At 42.7% G+C, this 27,455-nt stretch overlaps 2 protein-coding genes and 1 long non-coding RNA gene across 7 annotated transcripts; 1 reads left to right on the forward strand and 2 right to left on the reverse strand.

Moving 5' to 3' along the window:
- Positions 1-97: 97 nt before the first annotated feature.
- Positions 98-6,049, reverse strand: LOC115168135 (small integral membrane protein 29). Its single transcript, XM_029723106.1, has 5 exons — positions 5,974-6,049; positions 3,445-3,727; positions 3,286-3,311; positions 2,996-3,101; positions 98-1,752 (listed from the first exon to the last, which is right to left on the reverse strand). Exons 2-5 carry the CDS (start codon positions 3,550-3,552, stop codon positions 1,684-1,686), a joined length of 309 nt encoding a protein of 102 aa, XP_029578966.1. The 5' UTR covers positions 3,553-3,727; positions 5,974-6,049; the 3' UTR covers positions 98-1,683.
- LOC115168136 (uncharacterized) lies at positions 5,390-26,492 on the forward strand. Of its 2 annotated transcripts, XR_003870625.1 has the most exons (5): positions 5,390-5,654; positions 6,005-6,145; positions 10,492-10,567; positions 14,754-14,879; positions 26,433-26,492. It is a non-coding gene; the product is annotated as an uncharacterized LOC115168136 (long non-coding RNA). The 2 variants fall into 2 exon arrangements; XR_003870624.1 differs by having other exon boundaries at positions 5,643-6,145.
- On the reverse strand, positions 11,138-14,689 carry LOC115168132 (suppressor of cytokine signaling 2). Of its 4 annotated transcripts, XM_029723099.1 has the most exons (5): positions 14,462-14,689; positions 14,263-14,321; positions 13,893-13,978; positions 13,297-13,528; positions 11,446-12,963 (listed from the first exon to the last, which is right to left on the reverse strand). In XM_029723099.1, exons 4-5 carry the CDS (start codon positions 13,472-13,474, stop codon positions 12,485-12,487), a joined length of 657 nt encoding a protein of 218 aa, XP_029578959.1. In that variant the 5' UTR covers positions 13,475-13,528; positions 13,893-13,978; positions 14,263-14,321; positions 14,462-14,689; the 3' UTR covers positions 11,446-12,484. The 4 variants fall into 4 exon arrangements, with proteins under 4 accessions (XP_029578961.1, XP_029578959.1, XP_029578960.1 ...); XM_029723100.1 differs by lacking the exon at positions 14,263-14,321; XM_029723101.1 differs by lacking the exons at positions 14,263-14,321; positions 14,462-14,689 and having other exon boundaries at positions 11,138-12,963; positions 13,893-14,250.
- Positions 26,493-27,455: the final 963 nt, after the last annotated feature.

Genomic DNA, 27,455 nt, shown 5'->3' on the forward strand with positions numbered 1-27,455 from the left:
ACTAATGTATACTCTAGACCTATTACACAGTTTATAATTGGCTTATCCCCACTCAGTTTCTCCAGTTGTTACTGGTATCAAATGATTAAAGACAGGATAGGAACTCCTTTCCATTTTATTTTTGCTTTACATCCAGACCATCTATAAAAAGTCCATATTCTCACTAAGACGCATACAAGTTTATTTCATGGACAGTCAATTAGTGCTTCAATTGAAAAGCAACACAAGTCTTGAACAATAGTGTGCAAAATCTTGATAAGTGATGTCAAAATTATATGTAAAGTTTATTTTCATCAGTAGTCTATCCTGTATTTTCTTTTCAGAACACACTCCGCATTTTAAATCGAATGCATTATGTTTAATGTGCATGGGAATTAACTCCAACTTTATAAATAGTGGAGCGTAATACGTAGCCATTAGCATTCAGGAAAAAGTCAATTATTCAAGTCAAAAGTCTAAATTCCACATTCAAATGAATGGAAATACATGATATATATTTCCCTGTTTAAATTATTGAGTGGACTCCTACAAACATATACATGCGCTGATAAGATGATTGATTTCAATGGGAGCCTTCATCTCTCATCCTGAATATGACATTCACAAATGCAAGGAGGAAAGGTGGGTAACCTAGACTAGAGCACATTATCCAAGGATGAATCACTGTTCACTCATTTCTTTAACGACACATGAGGTTTCCTGAATACTGTATACAGTCAGGCCTATGACACTCTTCTGCTAGAAGAACAATAATCCTGTTGCCCTGTCTTCCAGACAGGACATTTTTAGGGCAGTAGTCACAGCTAAATAATGGAGAGGAGTGGGTGGGGTAGGGGAGGCTGGTTGACTATCTACATTCATTGGCCATCATGTGACATCCCAGATACAGCCAGAGGGTTCTCTCTCTCTGCACATCCTATTTCTGAATGTAATGTTTGAAACAACTCAAGTGAAACAAAATAGAGAGAGAACAGGAAACAATCTTGCTCTCTCTTTTCACCACCGTTTTATCATCACATATCTGGATGATGACGAGGAGGAGGTATTATTTTGGTTGCTTTGATAATGGTATTCACAGTGCAACAAACAAGGAAAATTGTAGGACTCAAATTGATTGACTGCACATCTGTGTAACTTATGACATTGAATAGTGAGGGACATAGAAACCTAATTTCACACCACTAAAACTAGTAGTACAACAGGAAGCATCCCACCCAAGGTCAAGGCTTTGCTATTCTCACTGGTATAGTACTACTTAAAACAGTAACAATGGACATTAAGGCAAATGTTTCAGTAACACCCACATCATCATACACACAAACACATTTAAAAAAAAAAGAATAAATAATCTCAAATAAATAATGTCCACTAGTAGTTAGCCAACGTGTAGTGGTTTAGGGTATGGCTTTCGGGAAAACAAGCATGGCATCAGAGGTTCACATAACCAATCTCCCCTTAGTTTAGAGGCAGTGTACAAAGTAAACGCTCCAACAGAGATGATGATGACTGATGGATGATAATGGTAATGACAAAGATGATGATGCAAAGGCATGACAGGCTGTTCCCATTTATCATGCTTTTCCTAAAACCCCTTTGTGTTTAATGATTGACAAATCTGGCATCTCAGGGGTTAACTCCACTGATCTGTAGGATGGCACAGATCGACGTCCTGCTCCAACACACTCATGCATGGGCATCTTTCATCAACAGGGGACGTTGCTGCTGGTAGGACCGTGCCCAACCCTTCACCACCTGAAGACACATAGTAGATTTTAGATCAACTCATCTTCCTCATTGCTGTTGTATATGGTATGCATTTGAAGTCAACACCTTGTGCAAATATGTTAAGTGACCCACAAAGTGTGCCTAAAGCTGAATTGACTTACACCCATGTCGGAAACAACAGCTCAAGCTCCAACAGATCCAGTTCAGAGTTTTTCCCCCACGTGGCCGACACGCAGTTTATACCGCGCGCACATGTAAAGGGACAGCGCGTCAGGTGACAAAATTGTCTGGAAGAATCAGATAGAAAGGCATCCAACGCGCAGTCAGACTGCTCCGTACTCTAATTCACATATGAGTGAGGGTACTTAGTTGTACCGCCTCTCCGCAAAATAAACCTACCTTTACATTACAAGTTCTCAAATAAATGTCTACATTTGTTAATCTCATCATTCATAAAATCTTCCTAAAAAGGCAGTAAAGATTCTTCTACAGCTCTACTTTCTTGACTGATCTTTATTTTATTTTTTTAATTTACAAACAAAGATGAGCCACAAGTTGCTCCATTTTATACTTCTACATCAAAGATACTGGCCAGCTGAGTTTTTTTTTAAAATATCTCATCAGTGTTGTTTCCAATGGGAGTAAATTAAGTAGAGTGGGCAGAACAAGCAAGGAGGTGGGCAGAGCCAAGCACGGGCTAGCAAGATCTTATTGGCCCTTTTTAGCATGTATTTCCATATTTCCGTTAGGGAACGCCTTCTCTGTGAAGTGTGAATGTGCAATAACTCAATTTGCCTTTGGACTCCTAAACAATGCAAGATCTTTAAACTTTGGAAAAGGGTCAAGTCTACAAAACTTGACCCTTTGTTCATAAAATATTGTCATTTTGGGAACAGAAAACTGTATTGATATCGAATGTTTCATAGATGAGAACATTTGCATAATGTCGGACAAATTTAATCTAGCTCCATCTTCTCACACTTCCTGCCACTGGACTTCCTCTCATCACCATACTTGGTGGTGAGTAGAAGTTCTAAATAGATGCTTCAGATGTATACATCCTGTGAGACATCCGTCTCCTTCCTCTATCTGTGACTACATTACGTAAAAAGGCCTATATCTATGCGTGGCCAATGTTGCCATCTAGTGTTTGTAAAAGTTTCACGTTTTATTATTCGGTATGGGATAAAAGTGCCACATAGGGAGGGATCCCAGATGTTACTGCAGCTTATCAATTGATTAATAGACAAAGACGAGGGTTAAATCATACCTTAGTATCTTCCTCTTTCCACAGCATTTCCTGTTCAACTTCATGTAATTCTTCTGAGGGGTCGTAGGTATAGACTGGAAGCAACTGGTGCCGGAGCCTGTCAATTCTAAAACACACAATAGGAAAGGAGTATACCGTGACATGGTGACCAATGTAAGATGACACTTTTTGGACATTATTTCAGGATTTCTGGGTATTGTTCAAAAGGAGTTGGCCAATTTAATAAGCAACCATACACCTGCTGAGAGCAATAAAGAAGAGAATAAAATGAATTAATAAAAGCAAGTTACCTTCTCTTCCTGCGCACATACATCACCTGGAATAGAAAAAAAAGTAGTTTAGCTGGTAAAAAATGTTTTTTTTTTTTTTAAAAGCTGTAGCTCATCAAAGTAGTAATTCTTCACTGTATCAATGTAGGCCAACATGTGATGTCCCTGTTAGACACTCACCACAGCTGCAGCTATCCCGATGAAGGTGATGAGGAAGAATGGTACCAACACGGAACTGACTGCCACATCCCCGTCTATGATGGCAGGGGGCTGAGTAGTGCTGTTCATTGCATATGTTTGGGTGGAGGGTGGGACAGGCAGCAAATCCCCAGTTGGAGGGAGAAGTTGGGCGGCAGCAGTCCTCTCCTCAACAAGTTAACTCCCAGTTGTTTTTGCCTCATCCTTGTTGTTCATGTGACTTCCACATGGTCTCTCTTCCTTCACAAATCAGTGTGAAATATGCCTGAGGGAGGCAAAAGACCAAAAAGGTCACATGCTGGTTAGGCATATACAAAAGACGAAAAAAGGGCAGAGAAATCCTAATCCAGATTTTATATAGATCAGGGCTCAACATACAGGGCTGCCCGCTGGCCAGGGGAGTTTTTGGTAACCCCCCGGGCCAGTCAATCATCCACATCAGTGGCCCGCTTCAGCCTGTGAAAAAAACATTGTAATAATGCTATTTTTCAATCTAGGCTACTGTATATAAATGAAAAAACAGATGAATTCCTGAAGCTCTTAGTTTGTTATGTAGATTAATAATCACACACGCCCATACACAACCTAGTTTGAGCGGAATAATCCGACGGGTAGCAAGAGCGCGCAGCTCTCAAATGGTTGTCACTTGGAGCAGCTCAAATCAAAGTTTATTGGTCAGGTACACAGATTTATTGATGTTATAGCAGGTGCAGCAAAATGCTTGTGTTTCTAGCCCCAACAGTGCAGTAATACCTAGCAATACAAATAAATAAATACACACATAATCCAGAAAATGTAGAAATATCATAATGAGCATTGACAGAGAACAGAAAATAAATATATATAATGTACATAAATATAATGGTGTGAAAAGACAGTATGGACAGTATATGGATAGAAAAGGTGTGTACAGCAGTAGTTATATGGAATACAGTATATACACCTAAAGTTGGTAAAACAGTATGCAAACTTTATTAAAGTAACCAGTGTTCGATAACTATGTACATAGGGCAGTAGTCTCTAAGGTGCAGGGTAAAGTATCGGGTGGTAGCCGGCTAGAATAGTGACTAAGGCAAGTGGTGACTGTTTAACAGTCTGATGGCCTGGAGATAAAAGCTGTTTCTCAGTCTCGCCTTCTAGATGGTACCGGAGTGAACAGGCCGTAGCTCGGATGGCTGTGGTCCTTGATGATCTTCTTGGCCTTCCTGTGACACCGGGTGCTGTAAATGTCCTGGAGGGCAGGCAATGTGCCCCCTGGCGATGCGTTGGGCTCTGGGGAGCCCTGTGGTTGCGGACGGTGCCGTTTCCGCACCAGGCGGTTATACAGCCCGACAGGATGCTCTCAATGGTGCATTTGTAGAAGTTTGTGAGGGTCTTAGGGGCCAAGCTCAGCTCAGCTCTATTTACTCTTAGATTTGAAAAAGCTAATTAGCGTCAAAGTAGACATCATGCAAGACTACAAATCACTGCAAGCTCCTGCAAGTCATCTCTACCTGACACCTTTGCTAACAGGTATTGTGTCAATTTAAAACTGGCACAAGACAGTTTACAGAATTGCCCATTTAAAAGGAATTTAGCCAATTTATTCACTACTAAATTTAGCTAACATTAGATAGTTAATCCAGAGATTCTTACCTTTCCCTTAATTCAGCAGTCTCATCCAAATCATCATGGCATTTGTAGGTCTTTATGATTGCCACATTATCAGCTAATTATCATTTCATTTTGGGGGGGTAAATAAAGGTGAATATATTGACAAGTCACCTTGCCCTAGAGAGATTTACACGGTTATCAAAACACCATGCCAGGGTAAGCCTACACGAAACACAACCCTTATTTTTACTGTTTCTAAAATCCCCCATGGGAAGAATAAATTGTGGAAAAACGATTGGAACCATTTCCTTCTTTGACCGCTAGGTTGTATGGGTATTATGACTCATTCTGGGGTACTCTATTTGGATATGCCCTACAATTCTATAGTCGTGTGATCCACACAATGTCCATATGGGTGGACTTGGGTAAAATGCTGCTCAGGTTGAGGTCTGATTTCGTGAAATAACACTCATACAAATAATTTTAAGATTCAGATAAGAAGAATTGAATGAATCTGCGCAGCGCCCAGGGCGACGCACGTGAACAAGCAAAAAAGCTGCTGCTGGCCACCACCACCACACGAGTCACGACACCGGGTTGTATGATGGCTTTCTAACTACTACTAATCCGATGTTAGCTAGCCTATTATCTATATTTATTGGTTCGTTAAAGTTGTTATGCAAGCAATGTCATACATCGTGCGTTTAGCTTTCTAAATCGAGCAGCTCTACCTAGCTAGCTGTCGCATACCAATCTGACAGCACAGCTTATTGGCTGGCGCAGCTCAAGTTATTTTTACCTTTGGCTTAATAATTGCAAGTGTCTTAGAAGAGTACCACTGCGGATAACCACATTACTAGTTCTACATTATGTGTCCAATTTACCATGATTAGAAAAGTAGTTGTAATGAACACTCACCGAATGTTTTTGCTCCTCTGTCACTGTGAAGCTAACCAGGAAGAAAACAAAATAGCACTTTGATTGACAAACCAACCCACGAATGCAAGCAATGAGTAACGGATGGAAGCAGCCAATGAAACGTCTCTGGAACAAACGGAGGGTGAATGATAACTATGCACCTGATGCGTCGGTAGGTGTCGCAAAACTCATACTGTACAGCATTCAAGTACTGTCATAGCCACTTAAACTCTTTGGTATACTAGTTATGTATTGTGTTTAGTTTTCAGTTTTCTTTTTTGGTGGATATTTGTATGGTGGGTTGAGATTTAGTTGTAAGGGTGGAATTAATCCTCTATCGACTAGGGCCGAGAATAATTTTCTGGCCAGGTAATAGGATCAAGAAAAACTCCAGAGCCCAATCAAATGCAACAATATTGATTTATTTTCACTGGGCATATTGCGGTGGAAAGGCCTTTGTGTTGGAGTAGCTTACGCATGCATGTATGAGGGGCTAGGCATGTATGGGGACGGGGGCTGGAAGAGGTGGTGGGAGCAGTGAGAGAGTGGAATCTTACAGTATTTCCCTACTTCCAGGAAAAAAGACTGCTGGAATTGCAATTCCATTTTTTCTGAGTGCAGCTGCCTTTGTGCATCCCTCTCTCACTCCCCCCTCCCTCCGGCTCTGCACCACCAGTCCCCTCCCCACACTAGGCCCTAGAAAACAGAGAACAATCTTGTGTAAACAGATGTCTCTCTTTCTGTCTCATAGGCAGCCAGTTCAGAGAACATTTGAAATTATATTGCAAATGGGGAAAGAGGGATGGAGATGCATGACAATTGGATCATGTAATGCCTGTTTGGTAATTAATACAAATAACTACAGGCAGACACAATGAGAGAATACATAGGGCAAATAATGGACCATCCTTTGTCAAAATTGGGGGAAACAAACATGTATAGTGTGAGCCATAGTGTAGGTAGACCATGGTGACTTATGGTGAACGTAAGGAAAAAGCTACAGGACTGTTTCGCTAGGACAGACTGGAATACGTTCTGAGATTCATTAAAAAGTACATCGACGACATCATCCCCACAGTGACGGTACTTACATATTCCAACCAAAAGCCATGGATTACAAGCATCATCCGCACTGAGCTAAAGGCTAGGGCTGCCGCTTTCAAGGAGCAGGACACTAATCTGGACGCTTATAAGAAATCCTGTTACGACCTCCGACGAGCTATCAAACAGTCCAAACGTTGATAAAGGACTAAGATCGAATCATACTATGCCGGCTCTGACGCTCGTCAGATGTGGCAGGGCTTGCAAACTACTGTGGATTACAAAGGGAAACCCAGCCGCGAGCTGCTCAGTGGCGCAAGCCTACCAGACAAGCTAAATGCCTTCAATGCTCCCTTCGAGGCAAGCAACGCTGAACCATGCATGAGAGAACCAAATGTTCCGGACTACAATGTGATCTCGCTCTCCGTAGCCGATTTGAGTAAACAGGTTAACATTTACAGGGCTGCAGTCTTCCAGGCCTTTGTTGACGAGATTTTCCGGGACCTGCACGGGCAGGGTGTAGTGGTGTATATCGACGACATTCTGATATACTCCGCTACATGCGCCGAGCATGTGTCCCTGGTGCACAGGGTGCTTGGTAGACTGTTGGAGCATGACCTGTTGTCTGTTCTTCCAACAGTCCGTCTCCTTCCTAGGGTACCACATTTCCACCTCAGGGGTGGAGATGGAGAGGGACCGCATTTCAGCCGTGCGTAATTGGCCGACTCCCACCATGGTAAAGGAAGTGCAGCGGTTTCTAGGGTTTGCCAACTACTATCCGGGGTTTTGGTCAGGTAGCGGCTCCCATTACCTCACTGCTGAAGGGGGGACCGGTGCGACTGCAGTGGTCGGCTGAGGCGGACAGGGCTTTTGGTCACCTGAAGGCTCTGTTTACCTCGGCTCCCGTGCTGGCTCATCCGGATCCCTCTTTGGTGTTCATTGCGGAGGTGGAAGTGTCCGAGGCTGGGATAGGAGCTGTGCTCTCTCAGCGCTCAGGCACGCCACCGAAACTATGATGTGGGGGACCGAGAGCTGTTGGCTGTTGTCAAGGCTCTGAAGGCGTGGAGACATTGGCTTGAGGGGGCTAAACACCCTTTTCTCATCTGGACTGACCACCGCAATCTGGAGTACATCCGGGTGGCGAGGAGACTGAACCCTCGCCATGCAAGGTGGGCCATGTTCTTTACTTGTTTTGTTTTCACTCTGTCCTACAGACGAGGTTCCCAGAACGCTAAGGCAGACACACTGTCCCGGATGTATGACACAGAGGAGCGGTCCATGGACCACACTCCCATACTTCCGGCCTCTTGCCTGTGTGGGAGTTGGACGCGGACATCGAGCGGGCGTTACGCACAGAGCCCACTCCTCCCCAGTGTCCAGCTGGGCGTCTGTACGTTCCGTCTGCTGTCCGCGACCGTTTGATCTATTGGGCCCACACGTCACCCTCCTCTGGTCATCCTGGCATCGGTCGGACGTTGCGTTGCCTTAGTGGGAAGTACTGGTGGTCCACCTTGGCCAAGGACGTGTGAGTTTATGTTTCCTCCTGCTCGGTGTGTGCCCAGTGCAAGGCTCCCAGGCACCTGCCCAGAGGGAAGTTACAACCTCTCCCCGTTCCACAACAGCCGTGGTCGCACCTGTCGGTGGATTTCCTGATGGATCTTCCTCCCTCACAGGGCAACACCACGATCCTGGTCATTGTGGATCGGTTTTCTAAGTCCTGCCGTCTCCTCCCTTTGGCCGGTCTCCCTACGACCCTACAGACGGCGGAGGCCCTGTTCACTCACGTCTTCCGGCACTACAGGGTGCCTGAGGACATAGTCTCTGTTCGGGGTCCCCAGTTCACGTCCAGAGTATGGAGGGCGTTCATGGAGCGTCTGGGGGTCTCGGTCAGCCTCACCTCAGGTTTTCACCCCAAGAGTAACTGGCAGGTGGAGAGAGTAAACCAGGATGTGGGTAGGTTTCTGCGGTCATATTGCCAGGACCGGCCGGGGGAGTGGGTGCCGTTCTTCCCCTGGGCAGAGATGGCCCAAAACTCACTCTGCCACTCCTCCACTAACCTCTCCCCTTTCCAGTGCGTACTGGGGTATCAGCCGGTTCTGGCACCTTGGCATCAGAGCCAGATCGAAGCTCCTGCGGTGGACGAATGGTTTAAGCGCCTCGGAGGAGACCTGGGACGCTGCTCATGTGCATCTGCAACGGGCCGTGAGGCGGCAGAAGGCGAGCGCTGCCAGCCACCGCATTGAGGCCCCGGTGTTCGCACCGGGGGACCGGGTCTGGCACTCGACCCGAAACCTGCCCCTCCGCCTGCCCTGCTGGAAGCTGGGTCCGCGGTTTGTGGGGCAATTCAAAGTCCTGAGGAGACTGAACGAGGTATGCTACAGGTTACAGCTTACCCCAGATTACCGTATTAATCCCTCGTTCCATGTGTCTCTCCTCAGGCCGGTGGTGGCAGGTCCACTCCAGGAGTCTGAGGTGCGGGAGGTTCCTCCACCCCCTCTGGACATCAAGGGGGCCCTGGCGTATGCTGTTCGAGCCATCCTGGACTAGAGGCGTCGGGCGAGGAGCCTTCAGTACCTCGTGGATTGGGAGGGGTACGGTCCGGAGGAGAGATGCTGGGTGCCGGTGGAGGACATCCTGGGCCCTTCGTTGCTGCGGGAGTTCCACCGTCTCCACGTGGATCGCCCTGCGCCTCATCCTCCGAGTCATCCCAGAGGTCGGTGTTGGCGCGCTGCTGGAGCCGTGCGTCAAGGGGGGGTACTGTCATGACTTCCGCCAAAGTCGGTCCCTCTCCTTGTTTGGGCGGCGTTCGGAGGTCGACGTCACCGACCTTCTAGCCATCGCTGATCCACTTTTCATTTTCCATTTGTTTTGTCTTTGTTTTACACACCTGGTTTCAATCCCCCAATTACTTGTTCATGATTTAACCCTCTGTTCCCCCATGGTTTTTGTGAGTGATTGTTTGTATGTATACGGTCCGTTATTGTGGGCTAGTTTATTGTATTGTATTTATTGATTCCTTGAGTAAATACATGGACATTTACTGTACATGGACTTGTTGCTCTGCTGTTTGTGTGCGATTTGAACCTAGAATAATGTGATTATTTGGGCAGTTCTAAAGAGCACTTCTACACCGGAGTAAGAGGATGAACTCTGAAGAAAAATGTATATTTGTGTTTATTCAATCTACAGTAAAAAGGTCATAAATGTATTTTCATTAATCATACACGCTATTTCAATAATTTACAGAACAGTACGTTATGTTCAAGGTCAGGGTCCTCTGAGGAAGTCCCTTACTGGGAAGTAAGCGGTAGATAAGAATGTGTAATAAAAATAACTGTAATAAAGATATCTGTTGAGACAGAAACAGAAGCCATGAATGAATATGGCAAATTGTTATGAAAAGTGATTGTTCAAAATTGCCTTATCCCGCACCCTGTCTTTCTCTGTCTGTCCATATCTCTTCCGCTCTCTCTGTAGTTGGGGCTTTGAGTGCTAATCATCTGGGGGTGAGTTGTGGTTGCAGCAGCCTTCAGGAATCCTTATTCCAGGAATGGTGAGTCATTCAATGGGCTCAACAAAAACAGACTCACTCAGACACATTCAGACACACACACACACACCTCTGCATTAGTGAGATATCGTATTACTACAGCATAAGCCCCAACCTTTGCTGTGCACACTTGCAGTATCTCTCTGTAATGACGTAAGCTGGGAGTGGGGAGATTGTTTTTGTACAATAATCAATGAATGTCCATGTTGAAATTAAAGGAAACACCGGAGAACCTTCAACAGAGAACCTATGGGCGAACATGGGGTCAAACAGAAAAAGGCTTAATCATTCTGGGAAAGGTAAAAGAGGGCTTACAAGTGCAGAACCCCCCCCCCTCCCATCACACACACACACCCTGCAGCAAACACACGCACACACTATTGTTCATAGTTTCTATGGTTTCCTCTAAGAGCACTGCATTTTTCCCTGTCTTTACTTTCCTAGAAAGAGCGGTGAGCTGAAGCTGAGCAAACCAGGTCAAGGGATTAATCAGAATACTGTCATAATGCACCTTTGCTATTCTCAATCATTCTCAAGAGGCAGATACAGGGACAGCTATAAAATAGGCAGTTATAAAAGATCACATTTTTATTACAAAATGGTTTATCTAAAAACATGTAATTGCTCTGTGGCAAAATAAATAGATGAGGCTTATACTTGATTTTTACATTTAAAAAGCAGAACATTTCATGGAAACACAAATAATGGTCCATTAATTTTGCATATCTTCTAGGTTAATTTGGGTTAATTGTAGCCTTCTATAGGAGGCTTATAGTAACTAAAATGTTCTGGAACGTATTCAGTCTAATGACTAAAAACAACAATTCTATATTTAATCATATTACCTCAAGTCCAAAATTATAAACAAACAGACACAGCGATTTTTTTTTTTACCAATACAAGATTTTAATGCTCCCTGTTAAACAACTTAATTAACCAAAGTATAACCACAAAAAAAAGAGAAAACATGCCACACTCGCTTATATTGTTTCAATTGGCCTATTCCCCCGACCTTGAGACATAGATCAGTGATCATCATAAAAAATAACAACAATATTAATGGAGTTAATTTGGCTACTGTCACACATGAAAACAGATCAATGTCAAATCCAAATAGCTCTGCAAAATGGTCGCAAATAAACCATGATAGAAAGCACACTCTCTTTTATACATAAGGCAGTGTTGAAGGATATGAGGAAGCTTCACAAGCAGCATTTTGCTGTTTGTTATTGTGTTATTCCTCAGTTCAAGAGATGGTTATTTCAGCATCTCAAAGAGCAATAAGGAAACCTAAGTTGGACCTGAAATTGATTACCACAATGACAGTCTTTAAAAAAATGAAAAGTTAGTGAGATCAGCTGAAACTACACAACCTTGATAATGACCAAGTTACACTCCAGGATTCTGAAAAAATAGGAATGGATAGGACACTCAGATCAGCCACCTTTGCAGCAAGACTATGGTCTGGAAATCTTCATGATTCATATTAATCAAAAATCCCCCACAATAAAAGGTATGAGGTGAGGTGAAATAGTGTATTGTGTTTTTAATTAATGTGGTCCATTTCTAATGCAATAATCTTTCTTCAATACCGTTTATATAACAATAACAAAGCTCTTATCTATTTTCTTTTGTATGTTATTTTTTCAGCATTCCATTTCACTACTCTCAATTGTTGATTTAGTTTAACTAACCTAAGGTGGTGATATTTCAGGAAATAATAATATACCCCAAGTAGGTACATTTTGCCCCTGATATCTGGAAAGAAGTCTGCTAAATTGTAATCTAGGAACCAGCTTGTATACAGCTGATGAGGTGGGGGGAGGAAAGCCCATTTTCAGCACTATATTAGGACATTGATCGAAATTGTCAGATTTAACAGTACAATTCAGGAGTATCAAAAAATCTGATTAACATTTCCTACAACACAAAAGGGTATTCCAGCATAAAGTCCTGTAGCCGCCGAGGCAAGGGTAAGTCCTGGTGACAGCGAGAATGCTGGTTGATAGTGATGCGGCAAAGGTGCTGGAGACTAGGGGAGACTTTATGGAGGGGCCGGGTGAGTTTGAGCTGCAGAGTTTTCTCTGTAGGGGCCGAATGGTTACCCCCCCCTGTGTCATTTTGAGTGGCCAGATGCTTGTAAGTCAGGGCATAGTGCTGCACCAGATCTACAGCACCTTCAAACCTCCGCAGTTGTGGCCGTGCCACAATTACAGAGTCGAAGCCAAACATGCCAGTGGCGTGCTCTATACGGAGGTGTGTGGGGCCAAGGCTGGTCTTCACAGACAGGGTGAGGAGGTAGCCCTGGTAGGAGCTGTCCCGCAAAAGGAAAGTCCCCTCTGGAGCATCAATCAGAACCTGCTTAGCCTGAGCAGCTGTCAGGGGGCCCCAGTACCAGCCTGCAAAACACACAGATGGGAGCATGAGCAAGAGGGAGAGGGACATGCAGCTGGAAATATTAGATGCATAAGTGTGCAATACGTTTAGTCTGTCAAACATTCTTTACATAATGTCATCTGAATTGAAATGTTAGGCTACATTCATGTCAGATATAGACAGATATAAAGTTTGAATAGTGGAAGAAAAAAAAATAACATGACATTTCAATCGGCTGTAGGTCTAATGCAATATGGTTGTTGTCTGAGCATTCTAATGAGACAGAAAATATGTTCAGCTGACTGAAATAGTCCGTAAATCGAAATGTAGGCTTACAATAACGAAAATATGCTAACCTGACTCCTGAAGGTGAGACATGGCTCTTTGCAACCGTGCGGCATCCTCTCTTGACTCAATTCGACGTGGCTCCAGCTCGCTGTCCTTTAGCCGGACTGCATTGAGGGATTTGTCGGGGGCACTGGTCGGAATAATCATTGGGCCTGAAGGCGATGGTACACCGGAGGATTTGGGCATCCGATAGTTCTCAATCTGTTTTAGACACCTAGCTGTATGTATCCCATCCAAAGTCTTAAAAAGAACGTTAACATACACACAAATCAACTAAAGCTCACACATACAAATTGATAGGAGCCTAATCAGTTCTATGAAAAGTATGTAAAGAATTTCCATTTCCAAAAGCCAGACACTGTGACGCCTAGCCCTATAAATTAACCTGTGTTAGCATCACTCCATGATTTGAATAATTTGCTGTGTTGAATAGCCTATGCGTCCTACATGTGTCCAAATAATTCCACTCACTACATTAACTATTATGGTCATTTGTTAAATCTTAATGGAAAATACAGTATGTTTTAGACTAAAGTTGTAGGCTCACATCTAGGCCTATAATTATTTTTATAAAATCGGCTTTTGAAATGGGGCTATTTCTCACCTTTACGAGCCTAAGTGCGTTCTTGGAATCCCCAGAGGTCTAACCCTTGAAATAGCCTTTTCAGAAGATCTTCTGCAGCCTAACTCCTAGAACCAAATTACACTAATTAGGAATATTTCACGTTTTTCACAGTTTATTTAAATGTTTCACCATTCTACATGAAAGTGGTCTAGTTTGCGCAACGGTAGTCTGGATACATCCTATAGCCAAACATAGACTTCATCGCCGATAGCCAATATAGAACATGCAATGAGATTCAGCAGCCTACTACTTAAGATTATGTTGAGTAAATTGTGATGTGATTGTATTAAAAAATGATTAATAGGCTAAATGCTGCGAACAAAATATGATGCCGAATCTCTCAACTCACGTCTTCTTGGCGCATAAACCACTTTTTGGCATAGAAACCGCATTACAGTTAGGCTTCTCCTGTATTGGAGAACATGCATTCAATAACGCAGAACATATCTATATCTATATATATATATATATATATATATATATATATATATATATATATATATATATATATATATATATTGGCTGCTGCAAGTGATCATTCATTTTACCTGCACTGGTTAAACAGTTAATGTCCTCAGCAATTCAAACTGAAGCCTTGAGCCACACAACGCAACGAAAGATCTGGAGCACTTGTTTGGTATCCTGCATGATGTATGATATTTTCAGGGATATATTCAACAAACAATCCACAATATGTCATGAGCTGCCCTCTAAATGCACGACCTGGCAGTCTATCAGTGTGTACTCTTTACCAGTCTAGGGTCTGGGCACTGAGTATTTTTCGTTTTACAATGTTGCCTTTCCTAGTTTTCCTTGTTGACGGAGCGCTCGTCTTTCCAGGAACATTCCCAGAAAGAGGGGTCACGTGTGCATGATATGGTCTCCGTTCCACCAATCCATGGCCCAAACGATGAAGTCACCCACAGCCAAAGAGGGAGCGGAAAGCGGTCTAAGGCCCACTGAAAGGTGCATTCCGTAAAATGTCCGATACGACTTTACATTATAGCTCGGAATAGTGATAATAACATGGTAAAAATGCATAGCCTATTTACTTATAATTACCTATTAATGAAAATATGAATTTCAGTAGGCTATAATTATATTCTTATTTCATGGAAATAAATACACCATACAGCCAACTGCCCAAATAATGGAAACACCAACATAAAGTGTCTTAATAGGTGGTTGTGCCACCAGAACAGCTTCAATGCGCCTTGGCATAAATTCTACAAGTGTCTGGAACTCTATTGAAAGGATGCGACACCATTCTTTCACGAGAAATGCCATAATTTGGTGTTTTGTTGATGGTGGTGGAAAACATTGTCTCGGGCGCTGCTCCAGAATCTCCCATAAGTGGTCAATTGGGTTGAGATGTGGTGACTCAGATGGCCATTGCATATGGTTTACATAGTTTTCATGCTCATCAATCAAACCATTCAGTGACCACTCGCGCCCTGTGGATGGGAGTATTGTCATCCACTCCCATCAGGATAGAAAGATTCACCATACAGTAGGCTGAAGGTGATCACTAGAATGGCTGTGTATTTACTAGCGTTTATCTTGCCCTCTAAGCGGTTAAGTGAACCTTAACCATGCTAGGAAAATGCACCCCACCACCATAACCGAGCCGCCAGAACCCTCATTTACTCAAGTGTTTCCATTATTTTGTCAGTTAGCCTACCTGTACTGTGTGCTTGTATAGACGATAAACAATACCACTTGGAATTGGTTTATACCTAAATCAAATAAAAGTTTATTGGTCGCGTACACCGTTTAGCAGATGTTATAGCGGGTGCAGCGAAATGCTTATGTTACTGGCTCCTAACAATGCAGTAAAATGTAAATCAAGTAGGCATACACAAATAATAATAATAATAATAACAATGTTTTATAGCCTACCTTATACCTTATTTGAGGATGAGGGTTGGCAAATGATCCTTACCATTATTCTTTGTTACACAATTATCTGTTACAAAATCCTCTTGTTGTTGCATCCTTTATTTTTTCTATAGCCTTAATCAGACATTCTTATGAAACATTTACATTTATTGCATATTTTCAGGCCAAATCCAAGCAACGTTGGCGTGGATTTTAATGTAGGCATAGAACTAGCCCCCTCCCCCCTCTGAACCTCTTCTAAACAGATTGTGTCGGCAGTGAATTGTGTGATGATGATGATGATGTGATATGTTTATATCCAGTAACGCCATTCATTGTATGGACTTTGTTGACACCTTTTCTTGTTTCAATTCGGTATCAACACGCATCACACGCGGAAACACATGCCTCCCAGGCGGTAGTTCGGTTAAACCCTTTTCAGTGATTGAGACCACATACAGTAACTAGGATTGCATTTGGATGTCATGAAATAGGCCAGAAATACAGACTTGCAGCAAAGAAACACCTAAACTTATAAAGGCACTGATGAAAAGCCATGATTGGATTTTAATAATAATTATAACCTATTGTCAAATATGATCATGTAAAATATTTCAATGGATATGATTTTCATTGAAGAGGTAATTCATTACTGGGTTAGTTTAATCCGTAACACTTGACACCCATGTCATAATATGTCAATACAGCTGACATAACCTGTTATAATATGATCATCACACTGTCATGACACATACTGCATATTTATACCTATTGTGACATATATTGCGTTATTTTATGGCTGGTTATGACACCTACATAAGTGTCAAAGCCCACAAAACTTACCACACAAGGCACAATATTCCATTACACCATAGCCTACATGTCAACAGTATGTTTATGTTATGTGTCTTCTTTTTTTTTTTTAAATGACCATATTAAATTATCATTGTAATTGCGCACACATTGATGTCAGACATGCACACACCCCAATGCTCTGTTGCTGATGCATGGGATGAATGCAGGAGCAGATTTCAGGAGTAGGACCAGACACCCTATTTTTGACTGATGACTGATATAAGGGAATGTACGTGATAGGCCGATCTGGCTTATATGATTATGATGGTCATAATGCTTCTTGACAGTGTCATAAAGTGTATATTTTTTGGTCCAAGTAAAATGACAAAGGATGGTCATAATGCCTTCAGGACAGTGTCATAAAGTGTATTTTCTAGTTACTTAAAATATGATGAAAAAACATGACTGTGAAGAATTCATTACAACAACAACAAAGGATTTAAAAAACAAACTTTAAAACGGAAGGAAACTTCTTGGCAAGGAAAAAAATTATTTGAATGAATGTGGGTTTTGACACTCTTATATACAGTTGAATTTGGAAGTTTACATACACCTTAGCCAAATACATTTAAACTCAGTTTTTCACAATTCCTAACATTTAATCTTAGTAAAAATTCCCTGTCTTAGGTCAGTTAGGATCACCACTTTATTTTAAGAATGGGAAATGTCAGAATACTAGTAGAGAGAAGGATTTATTTCAGCTTTTATTTCTTTCATCACATTCCCAGTGGGTCAGAAGTTTACATACACTCAATTAGTATTTGGTAGCATTGCCTTTAAATTGTTTAACTTGGGTCAAATGTTTCGGGTAGCCTTCCACAACCTTCCCACAATTCATTGGGTGAATTTTGGCCCATTCCTCCTGACAGAGCTGGTGTAACTGAGTCAGGTTTGTAGGCCTCCTTGCTCTCACACGCTTTTTCAGTTCTGCCCTCAAATGTTCTATGGGATTGAGGTCAGGGCTTTGTGATGGCCACTCCAATACCTTGACTTTGTTGTCCTTAAGCCATTTTGCCACAACTTTGGAAGTATGCTTGGGGTCATTGTTCATTTGGAAGACCCATTTGCGACCAAGCTTTAACTTCCTGACTGATGTCTTGAGATGTTGCTTCAATATATCCACATAATTTTCCTGCCTCATGATGCCATCTATTTTGTGAAGTGCACCAGTCCCTCTGGCAGCAAAGCACCCCCACAACATGATGCTGCCACCCCCGTTCTTCACGGTTGGGATGGTGTACTTCGGCTTGCAAGCCTCCCACTTTTTCCTCCAAACATAACAATGGTCATAATGGCCAAACAGTTATATTTTTGTTTCATCAGACCAGAGGACATTTCTCCAAAAAGTACGATCTTTGTCCCCATGTGCAGTTGCAAACCGTAGTCTGGCTTTTTTATGGCGGTTTTGGAGCAGTGGCTTCTTCCTTGCTGAGCGGCCTTTCAGGTTACATTAATATAGGACTCGTTTTACTGTGGATATAGATACTTTTCAAGCAAAGAGGCACTGAGTTTGAAGGTTGGCCTTGAAATACATCCACAGGTACACGTCCAATTGACTCAAATGATGTCAATTAGCCTATCAGAAGCTTCTAAAGCCATGACATCATTTTCTGGAATTTTCCAAGCTGTTTAAAGGCACTGTCAACTTAGTGTATGTAAACTTCTGACCCACTGGAATTTTGACACAGTGAATTATAAGTGAAATAATCTGTCTGTAAACAATTGTTGGAAAAAATACTTGTGTCATGCACACAGTAGATGTCCTAATCGACTTGCCAAAACTATAGTTTGTTAACAAAACATTTGTGGAGTGGTTGAAAAACGAGTTTTAATGACTCCAACTTAAGTGGATGTAAACTTCCGACTTCAACTGTGTCATAACCAGCCATAAAATAACACAATACATATCACAACATGTGTAAATATATGGGTCATGACAGTGTTATGACCATGTTATGACAAGTTGTCAGCTGTTATGACATATGACATGGTTATGGCCATGGGTTATGACACTGGGTGTCAAGTAAAGTGTTACCGTTTCATCTCATATTCCATAATATATATCCCATATTGGAGACTAAATGAAAGTTTAACATACTGTTTCAAATATGTACTATTTTGAAAATACACATCGCAAACGTAATAATGTAATTTTTCCCATATTGGAGACTCAATGAAATAACTTTTTCATATATTTAGTCAGTAAACTCAATGTATTTATGTCATACACCTTCTCAATTAATTAAATGTATTTTACAAAGCCCTTTTTACATCAGCAGTTGTCACAAAGTGCTTGTACAGATACCCAGCCTAAAACCCCAAAGAGCAAGTAATGCAGATACAGAAGCACAGTGACAAGGAAAAACACCCTAGAAAGGCAGGAAGCTAAGAAGAAACCTAGAAAGGAACCAAGCTCAGAAGGGTAGACAGTCCTCTTCTGACTGTGCCGGGTGGAGATTATCAGAGTACATGGCCATTAATGCCAGATCATTTTACAAGCAGGTTCAAATAATAATATCAGTGGTTATAAAGGGTGCAACAGGTCAGCACCTCAGGAGTAAATGTCAGTTGGCTTTTTATAGCCAAGCATTCAGAGGTCGAGACAGCAGGTGTGGTAGAGAGAGCGAGAGAGAGAAAGAAGGTTGAAACAGCAGGTCCGGGACAAGGTAGCACGTCTGGTGAACAGGTCTGAGTTCCATAGCCACAGGCAAAACAGCAGATCTGGGTCAGCAGCATGACCAGATGGACTGGGGCCAGCCAGGCGTCATCAGGCCAGGTAATCCTGAGGCATGGTCCTAAGTCTCAGGTCCTCCTCAGCTAGAGAGAGAGATGGGATAATTAGGAGGAGCATACTTAAGTTCGCACAGGACACCATATAAGACAGGAGAATTTCACCACATAGAACAGACTGACCCTAGTCCCCCGGCACATAGACTATTGCAGCATAGATACTGGAGGCTGAGACGGGGGGGTCAGGGACACTGTGGCCCCGTCCGACGATACCTACGGACATGGTCAACCGGACAGGGTCAACCAGGCAGGTTATAACCCCACCCACTTTGCCAAAGCACAGCCCCCACACCACTAGAGGGATATCAACAGACCACCAACTTACTACCCTGAGAAAAGGCTGAGTATAGCCCACAAAGATCTCCTCCACCGCACAAGCCCAAGGGGGTGAAAAATCAGACAGAAAGATCACCTCAGTGACTCAACCCACTCAAGTGACACACCCCTCCTAGGGATGGCATGGAAGAGCACTAGGGTCAGAGGCAGAGAATCCCAGTAGAGAGAGGGGAGCCGGCCAAGCAGAGACAGCTTGGGCGGTTCATCTCTCCAGCGCCTTGCCGTTCCGCTTCGCACCCCTGGGCCAGACTACACTCAATCATAGGACTTACTGAAGAGATGAGTCTTCAGTAAAGACTTAAAGGTCGAGACAGAGTCTGCATCTGACATGGATAGGCAGACCATTCCGTAAAAAAATAGCTTCATAGGAGAAAGCCCTGGCTCCAGTTGTTTGCTTAGAAATTCTAGGGACAATAAGGAGGCCTGCGTCCTATGACGGTAGCGTACGTGTAGGTATGTACGGCAGGACCAAATCGGAGAGATAGGTAGGAGCAAGTCCATGTATTGTTTTGTAAGTTAGCAGTAAAACCTTGAAATCAGCCCTATCCTTAACAGGAAGCCAGTGTAGAGAGGCTAGCACTGGAGTAATACGATCACATTTCTTGGCTCTAGTCAAGATTCTAGCAGCCGTATTTAGCACTAACTGAAGTATATTCAGTGCTTTATCCGGGTAACTGGAGAGTAGAGCATTGCAGTAGTGTAATCTAGAAGTGACAAATGCATAGATTAGCTTTTCTGCATCATTTTTGGACAACAACAAAAAATCTTATTTTTGCAATATTATGCAGATGGAAAAAAGGAGTCCTTGAAACAGTCTTAATATGTTCGTCAAAAGAGAGATCAGGGTCCAGAGTAACGCCGAGGTCCTTCACAGTTTTATTTGAGATGACTTTACAACCATCAAGATTAATTGTCAGATCAAACAGCATATCTCTTTGTTTCTTGGGATCGAGAACTAGCATATCTGTTTTGTCTGAGTTTAAAAGTAAAACGTTTGCCACCATCCACTTCCTTATGTCTGAAACACAGGCTTCCAGGGTAGGCAATTTGGGGACTTTACCATGTTTAATCGAAATGTACAGCTGTGTGGCGTCCGCAAAGCAGTGAAAGTATACATTGTGTTTCCAAAAGACATCACCAAGAGGTAGAATATTAAATACTGAAAACAATAGTGCTCCTAAAACAGAACATTGAGGAACACCTAAACGTACAATTGATTTGTCAGAGGACAAACCATCCACAGAGACAAACTGATATCTTTCCGACAGATAAGATCTAAACCAGGCAAGAACCTGTCCATGTAGACCAATTCGGGTTTCTAATCTCTCCAAAAGAATGTGGTGATCGATAGTGTCAAAGGCAGCACTAAGGTCTAGGAGCACAAGGACAGATGCAGAGCCTTGGTCTGATGTCATTAAAAGGTACTTTACCACATTCACGAGTGCTGTCTTAGTACTACGATGGGGTCTAAAACCAGAGTGGAGCATTTCGTATACATTATTTTGTCTTCAGGAAGAGTTGCTGCGCAACAGCTTTTTCCAAAAAATGAGGCTTTATTAGTTGCCACTTTTAGTGAGTTTGGTACAAATATGGAGGATAGGGAGCCATTGATTATGTTCAACATAGGAGGGCCAAGCACAGGAAGTAGCTCTTTCAGTAGTTTGGTCTGAATAGGGTCTAGTAGGCAGCTGGAAGGTTTAGAGGACACTACTATTTTCGTGAATGTTTCGAGAGATACAGGATTAAAAAACTTGTGTGTATCCATTGATCTTAGGTCCTGGCAGTTCTTTGCAGACTCAGGACAACTGAGTTTTGGAGAAATACGCAGATTCAAAGAGGAGTCCGTAATTTGCTTTATGAAGATCATGATCTTTTCTTTGAAGAAGTTCATGAATTCATCACTGCTGAAGTGAAGGCCATCCTCTCTTGGGGAAGGCTGTTTTTTAGTTAGCTTTGCGACAATATCAAAAATAAATGTGGGTTGTCCAAGAATTTATAGTGCGGCTTTTGCTAATCCTTGGTTGGGGTCTGAGCAGATTATTTGTTGCGATTGCAAACATAGTAAAATGATGGTCCGATAGTCCAGGATTATGAGGAAAAACATTTTGATCCACAATATTTATTCTACGGGACAGAACTAGATCCAGGGTATGACTGTGACAATGGGCAGGTCTGGAGACATGTTTGACAAAACCCACTGAGTCGATGATGCCTCCAAAAGCCTTTTGGACTGGGTCTGTGGACTTCTCCATGTAAATATTGAAGTCACAAAAATGTGAATATTATCAGCCATGAGTACAAGGCCCGATAGTAATTCAAGAAACTTAGTGAGGAATGCTGTATACAGCTCAGGCCTGTAAACAGTAGCTATAAAAATTGCTTGGGTAGGCTGCATAGATTTCCTGACTAGAAGCTCAAAATATATATACATTTTAGAAATTTCCTGTAAAAAATGTTAGCAACACCCCCGCCTTTGCAGGAGGTGCGGCAAATATAGTCACTAGTGTAACCTGGAGGAGAGGCCTCATTTAACTCAGTCAATTAATCAGGCTTAAGCCATGTTTCATTCAGTCAGGCCAATCACATCAAAGTTTTGATCAGTGATTAGTTCATTGACTATGACTGCCTTGGAAGTGAGGGATCTAACATTAAGGAGTCTTAGTTTGAGTTGTGATGTATTATCAGTCTCTTTAAAAAATGACAGGGATGGAGGAGGTCTTTATTCCAGTGAGATTGCTAAAGCAAACACCGCCATGTTTACATTTCCCAGATTTTTCCTGCTGCCTTGCCTGCACCCTATCTTATTGTGGAGCTAGATGAGTTAGAACCCTGTCTGTGTTGATAGATAAGATGAGAGCACCCCTTCAGCTAGGATGGAGTCCATCACCCCTCAGAGGCCAGGCTTGGTCCTGTATGTGGTTGAGTCCCAGAAAGAGGGCCAATTATCTACAAATTCTATCTTTTGGGACAGGCAGAAAGCATTTTAAAACCAGCGATTAAGTTGTGAGACTCTGCTGTAGAGCTCATCACTCCCCCTAACTGGGAAGGGGGCCAGAGACAATTACTTGATGCCGACACATCTTTCTAGCTAATTTACAAGCTGAAGCTATGTTGCGCTTGATGACCTCTGACAGTTTCATCCTAACATTGTTGGTGCTGACGTGGATAACAATATCTCTATACTCTCTATACTCACCAATTTTTGCCTTAGCCAGCACCATCTTCAGAATAGCCTTTATGTCAGTAGCACCTGCCCCCTGGTAAACAGTGTATGATCGCTGGATGATTGTTTTTCAGTCTAATATTGCAGGGAAAAATATTACGGGTGTGAATAAAGTCATGTTTTTTTGCCTCACTTTTTAAAGGACGTTACTGGAATAAGCATATCACGTCATCACACAATTCACTGGTGACAATAAATCTGTTTAGAAGAGGTTCAGAGATCAGAGCTTCTCTCCCTGTCAAGCATATTCCAGTGTGATACCATAATGTGCAGGGCGTGCACAAATACAAATTCTACAGCATGGATTGCTTGACCACTGATTATGAGGAGGGAGGGGGACAGCATTAAACCAGGTGTGGCTCCTGGACTCTACTAGACCAGAAGATTATTAAAACCAGGTAAAACCAATGATTTCCAGTGCCTTTGGAAAGTATTCAGACCCCTTGACTTTTTCCACATTTTGTTGCGTTACAGCCTTATTCTAAAATGTTTTAAATATTTGTTTTTCCTCAGCAATCTACACACAATAACCCATAATGACAAAGCAAAAAGACGTTTTTAGATTTTTTTTGTAAAAAATACAGAAATACCTTATTTACATAAGTTTTCAGACCCTTTGCTATGAGACTCGAAATTGAGTTCAGGTGCATCCTGTTTCCATTGATCATCCTTGAGATATTTTTACAACTTGATTGGAGTCCACCTGTGGTAAATTCAATTGATTGGTTTGGATAGGCATACACCTGTCTATATGTAACAGTATAGCTTCCTTCCCTCTCCTCGCCCCTACCTGGGCTCAAACCAGGGACCCTCTGCACACATCAACATCTGCCTCCCTCGAAGCATCGTTACTCATCGCTCCACAAAAGCCGCGGCCCTTACAGAGCAAGGGGAACAACTACTTCAAGGTCTCAGAGCGAGTGACGTTACCGATTGAAATGCTATTAGCGCTCACCCTGCTAACTAGCTAGCCATTTCACATCGGTTACACTCACCCCCCTTTTGACCTCCTCCTTTTCCGCAGCAACCAGTGATCCGGGTCAACAGCATCAATGTAACAGTTTTGCTTCCGTCCCTCTCCTCGCCCACACCTGAGCTCGAACCAGGGACCCTCTGCACACATAGACAACAGCCACCCTCGAAGCATCATTACCCATCGCTCCACAAAAGCCGCGGCCCTTGCAGAGCAAGGGGAACAACTACTTCAAGGTCTCAGAGCGAGTGACGTCACCGATTGAAACGCTATTAGCGCGCACCCCGCTAACTAGCTAGCCATTTCACATCGGTTACATATATAAGGTCCCATGTCAGAGCAAAAACCAAGCCATGAGGTTGAAGGAATTGTCCGTAGAGCTCCGTTTCAGGATTGTGTCGAGGCACAGATCTGGGGATGTGTACCAAAAAAATTCTGCAGCATTGAAGGTCCCCAAGAACACAGTGACCGCCATCATTCTTAAATGGAAGAAGTTTGGAACCACCAAGACTCTTCCTAGAGCTGGCCGCCCGGCAAAACTGAGCAATCGGGGGAGGTGGTGACCAAGAACCCGATGGTCACTCCGACAGAGCTCTAGAGTTCCTCTGTGGAGGTGGGAGAAGCTTCCAGAAGGACAACCATCTCTGCAGCACAGTCAGGCCTTTATGGTAGAATGGCCAGATGGAAGCCACTAAAAGGCACGACAGGCTGATTGGAGTTTTCAAAAAGGCACCTAAAGACTCTCAAACCTTGAGAAGCAAGATGCTCTGGTCTGATGAAACCAAGAATGAACTCTTTGGCCTGAATGCCAAGCATCACGTCTGGAGGGAAACTGGCACCATTCCTATGGTGAAGCATGCTGGTGTCAGCATCATGCTGTGGGGATGTTTTTCAGCGGCATGGACTGGGAGACTAGTCAGGACCGAGGCAAAGATGAACGGAACAAAGTACAGAGAGATCCTTGATGAAAACCTGCTCCAGAGTGTCTGACTACTTATGTAAATGTGATATTTCAGTTTGAACTTTTTTATATATTTGCAAAAATGTTAAAAAAAAACTGTTTTTGCTTTGTCATTATGGGGTATTGTGTCTAGATTGATGAGGGGAAAAAACAATCTAATCAGTTTGAAAATAAGGTTGTAATGTAACAAAGTGGAAAAAGTTGAAGGGTCTGAATACTTTCCCAATGCACTGTATATATACACTAGATGACTGACAGGGGTGCTGTTCTGAAGCCCCCATACCTCCATCTTGACACTTCCCCACCATTGTAAAAAATATTTTGGAAGCTATAGAATTGCATTTACTAACGTCTACAATTGTTTTTGCCACATTTATTATTTTACAGACACATTAATACACACTTTTGAATTATATTATGAGAGCTAAACATAAAAATACCAATTAAATAAGATATTAAAACATTATCCTTAAAGTATAATGTTTAAAAAGTACTAATGTTACTATCCCCACTACAACAAAAAGTACTTAAAAACATGTAATTTTGTCCTTGAAACAATTAAATGAAATACTGTAGAAATCCATTCATTCCTATGGCGGACTGCTTTTCTGAGAAGTGCCAATATGGCCGACCAGTGGCTTCAAAGTCTCTCATTGGCCAATACATAGCATCAGAAATCCAGCAATCCAGGCCTTTCTACACTGGCTTCCTGTTAAGATTTCAAGTTTTATTTTCAAGGTACATACCTACATGTACGCTACGGTCACAAGACGCAGGCCTCCTTATTGTTCCCAGAATTTCTAAGCAAACAGCTGAAGGCAGGGCTTTCTCCTATAGAGCTCAATTTTTATGGAATGGTCTGCCTATCAATGTGAGAGATGCAGACTTAGTCTCAACCTTTAAGTCTTTACTGAAGACTCATCACTTCAGTAAGTCCTATGATTGAGTGTAGTCTGGCCCAGGGGAGCTAAAGTGAACGGCAAGGCACTGGAGAGATGAACCACCCCCTCTCTCCACTGGGATTATCTGCCTCTGACCCTGTTATGGGGGCCGAGTCACTGGCTTACTAGTACTCTTCCATGCCGTCCCTAGGAGGGGTGCATCACTTGAGTGGGTTGAGTCACTGAGGTGATCTTTCTGTCCGGTTTTGCACCCCTTCGGGCTTGTGCAGTGGAGGAGATCTTCGTGGGCTTTACTCAGCCTTGTTTTAGCGTAGTAAGTTGGTGGTCTGTTGTTATCCCTCTAGTGGTGTGGGGGCTGTGCCTTGGCAAGGTGGGTGGGGTTGTATCCTGGCTGGTTGGCCCTGTCCGGGGGCATCGTCGGACGGGGCCACAGTGTCCCCCGACCCCCACTGTCTCAGCCTCCAGTATCTATGCTGCAATAGTGTGCCCGGGGCTCAGTCTGTTATATCTGGTGTAATTCTCCTGTCTTATTTGGTGTCCTGTGTGAATTTAAGTATACTCCCTCTAATTATCTCTCCCTCCCTCTCTCACTCCCTTCCAGGAGAAGCTGAGCCCAAGGACCATACGTCAGGATTACCTGGCCTGATGACTCCTGGCTGTTCCCTGTCCACCTGGTCGTGCTGCTGCTCCAGTTTCAACTGTTCTGCCTGCGGCTATGGAACCCTGACCTGTTCACCGGATGTGCTACCTTGTCCCGGACCTGCTGTTTTCGACTCTACCGCACCTGCTGTCTCGACCTCTGAATGCTTGGCTATGAAAAGCCAACTGACATTTACTCCTGAGGTACTGACCTGTTGCAACTACTGTGATTATTGTTTGACCCTGCTTGTAATCTATGAATGTTTGAACATCTTGAAGAACAATCTGGCCTTAATGGCCATGTACTCTTATAATCTCACCCCCAGCACAGCCAGAAGAGGACTGGCCACCCATCAGAGCCTGGTTCCTCTCTAGGTTTCTTCCTAAATTCCTGCCTTTCTAGGGAGTTTTTCCTAGCCACGTACTGCATTGCTTGCTGTTTTAGACTGGGTTTCTGTATAGCACTTGGTGACATTAGCTGATGTAAAAAGGGCTTTATAAATATATTTGATACAGTGCCTTCAGAAAGTTTTCACTCGCCTTGACTTTTTCCACATTTTGTTGTGCTATAAAGTGGGATTAAAATTGATTTGTCATTTTCTGTCAACAATCTACACAAAATACTCTGTAATTTCAAAGTGGAAGAAAATGTCTGACATTTTGATTTGATTCATCGAAAATACAACACTAATATATCTTGATTCAATGAGTATTCAACACATGTAGGGCTATGGCGGTCACAAAATTTGGTCAGCCGTTGATTGTCAAGCAAATAACTGTCGGTCTCACGGTAATTTACCATTAATTAACATAAACACATTTAGCATCTCCTGGCTTCCACATATAGCCTATGCAGACCTTTGGAACATCTACATTTTAAAAAGTCTAATAAATCCATGTAATATAGCCTACACCATCACAATAATTCCATTATTTATTTTAGAAGGGTCTAAAGAAACATGACATGAAGAAAATGTAGTCTATT

This window comes from Salmo trutta, chromosome 30 (genome assembly GCF_901001165.1).
Source record: "Salmo trutta chromosome 30, fSalTru1.1, whole genome shotgun sequence".
NCBI classification, from domain to species: Eukaryota; Metazoa; Chordata; class Actinopteri; order Salmoniformes; family Salmonidae; genus Salmo; species Salmo trutta.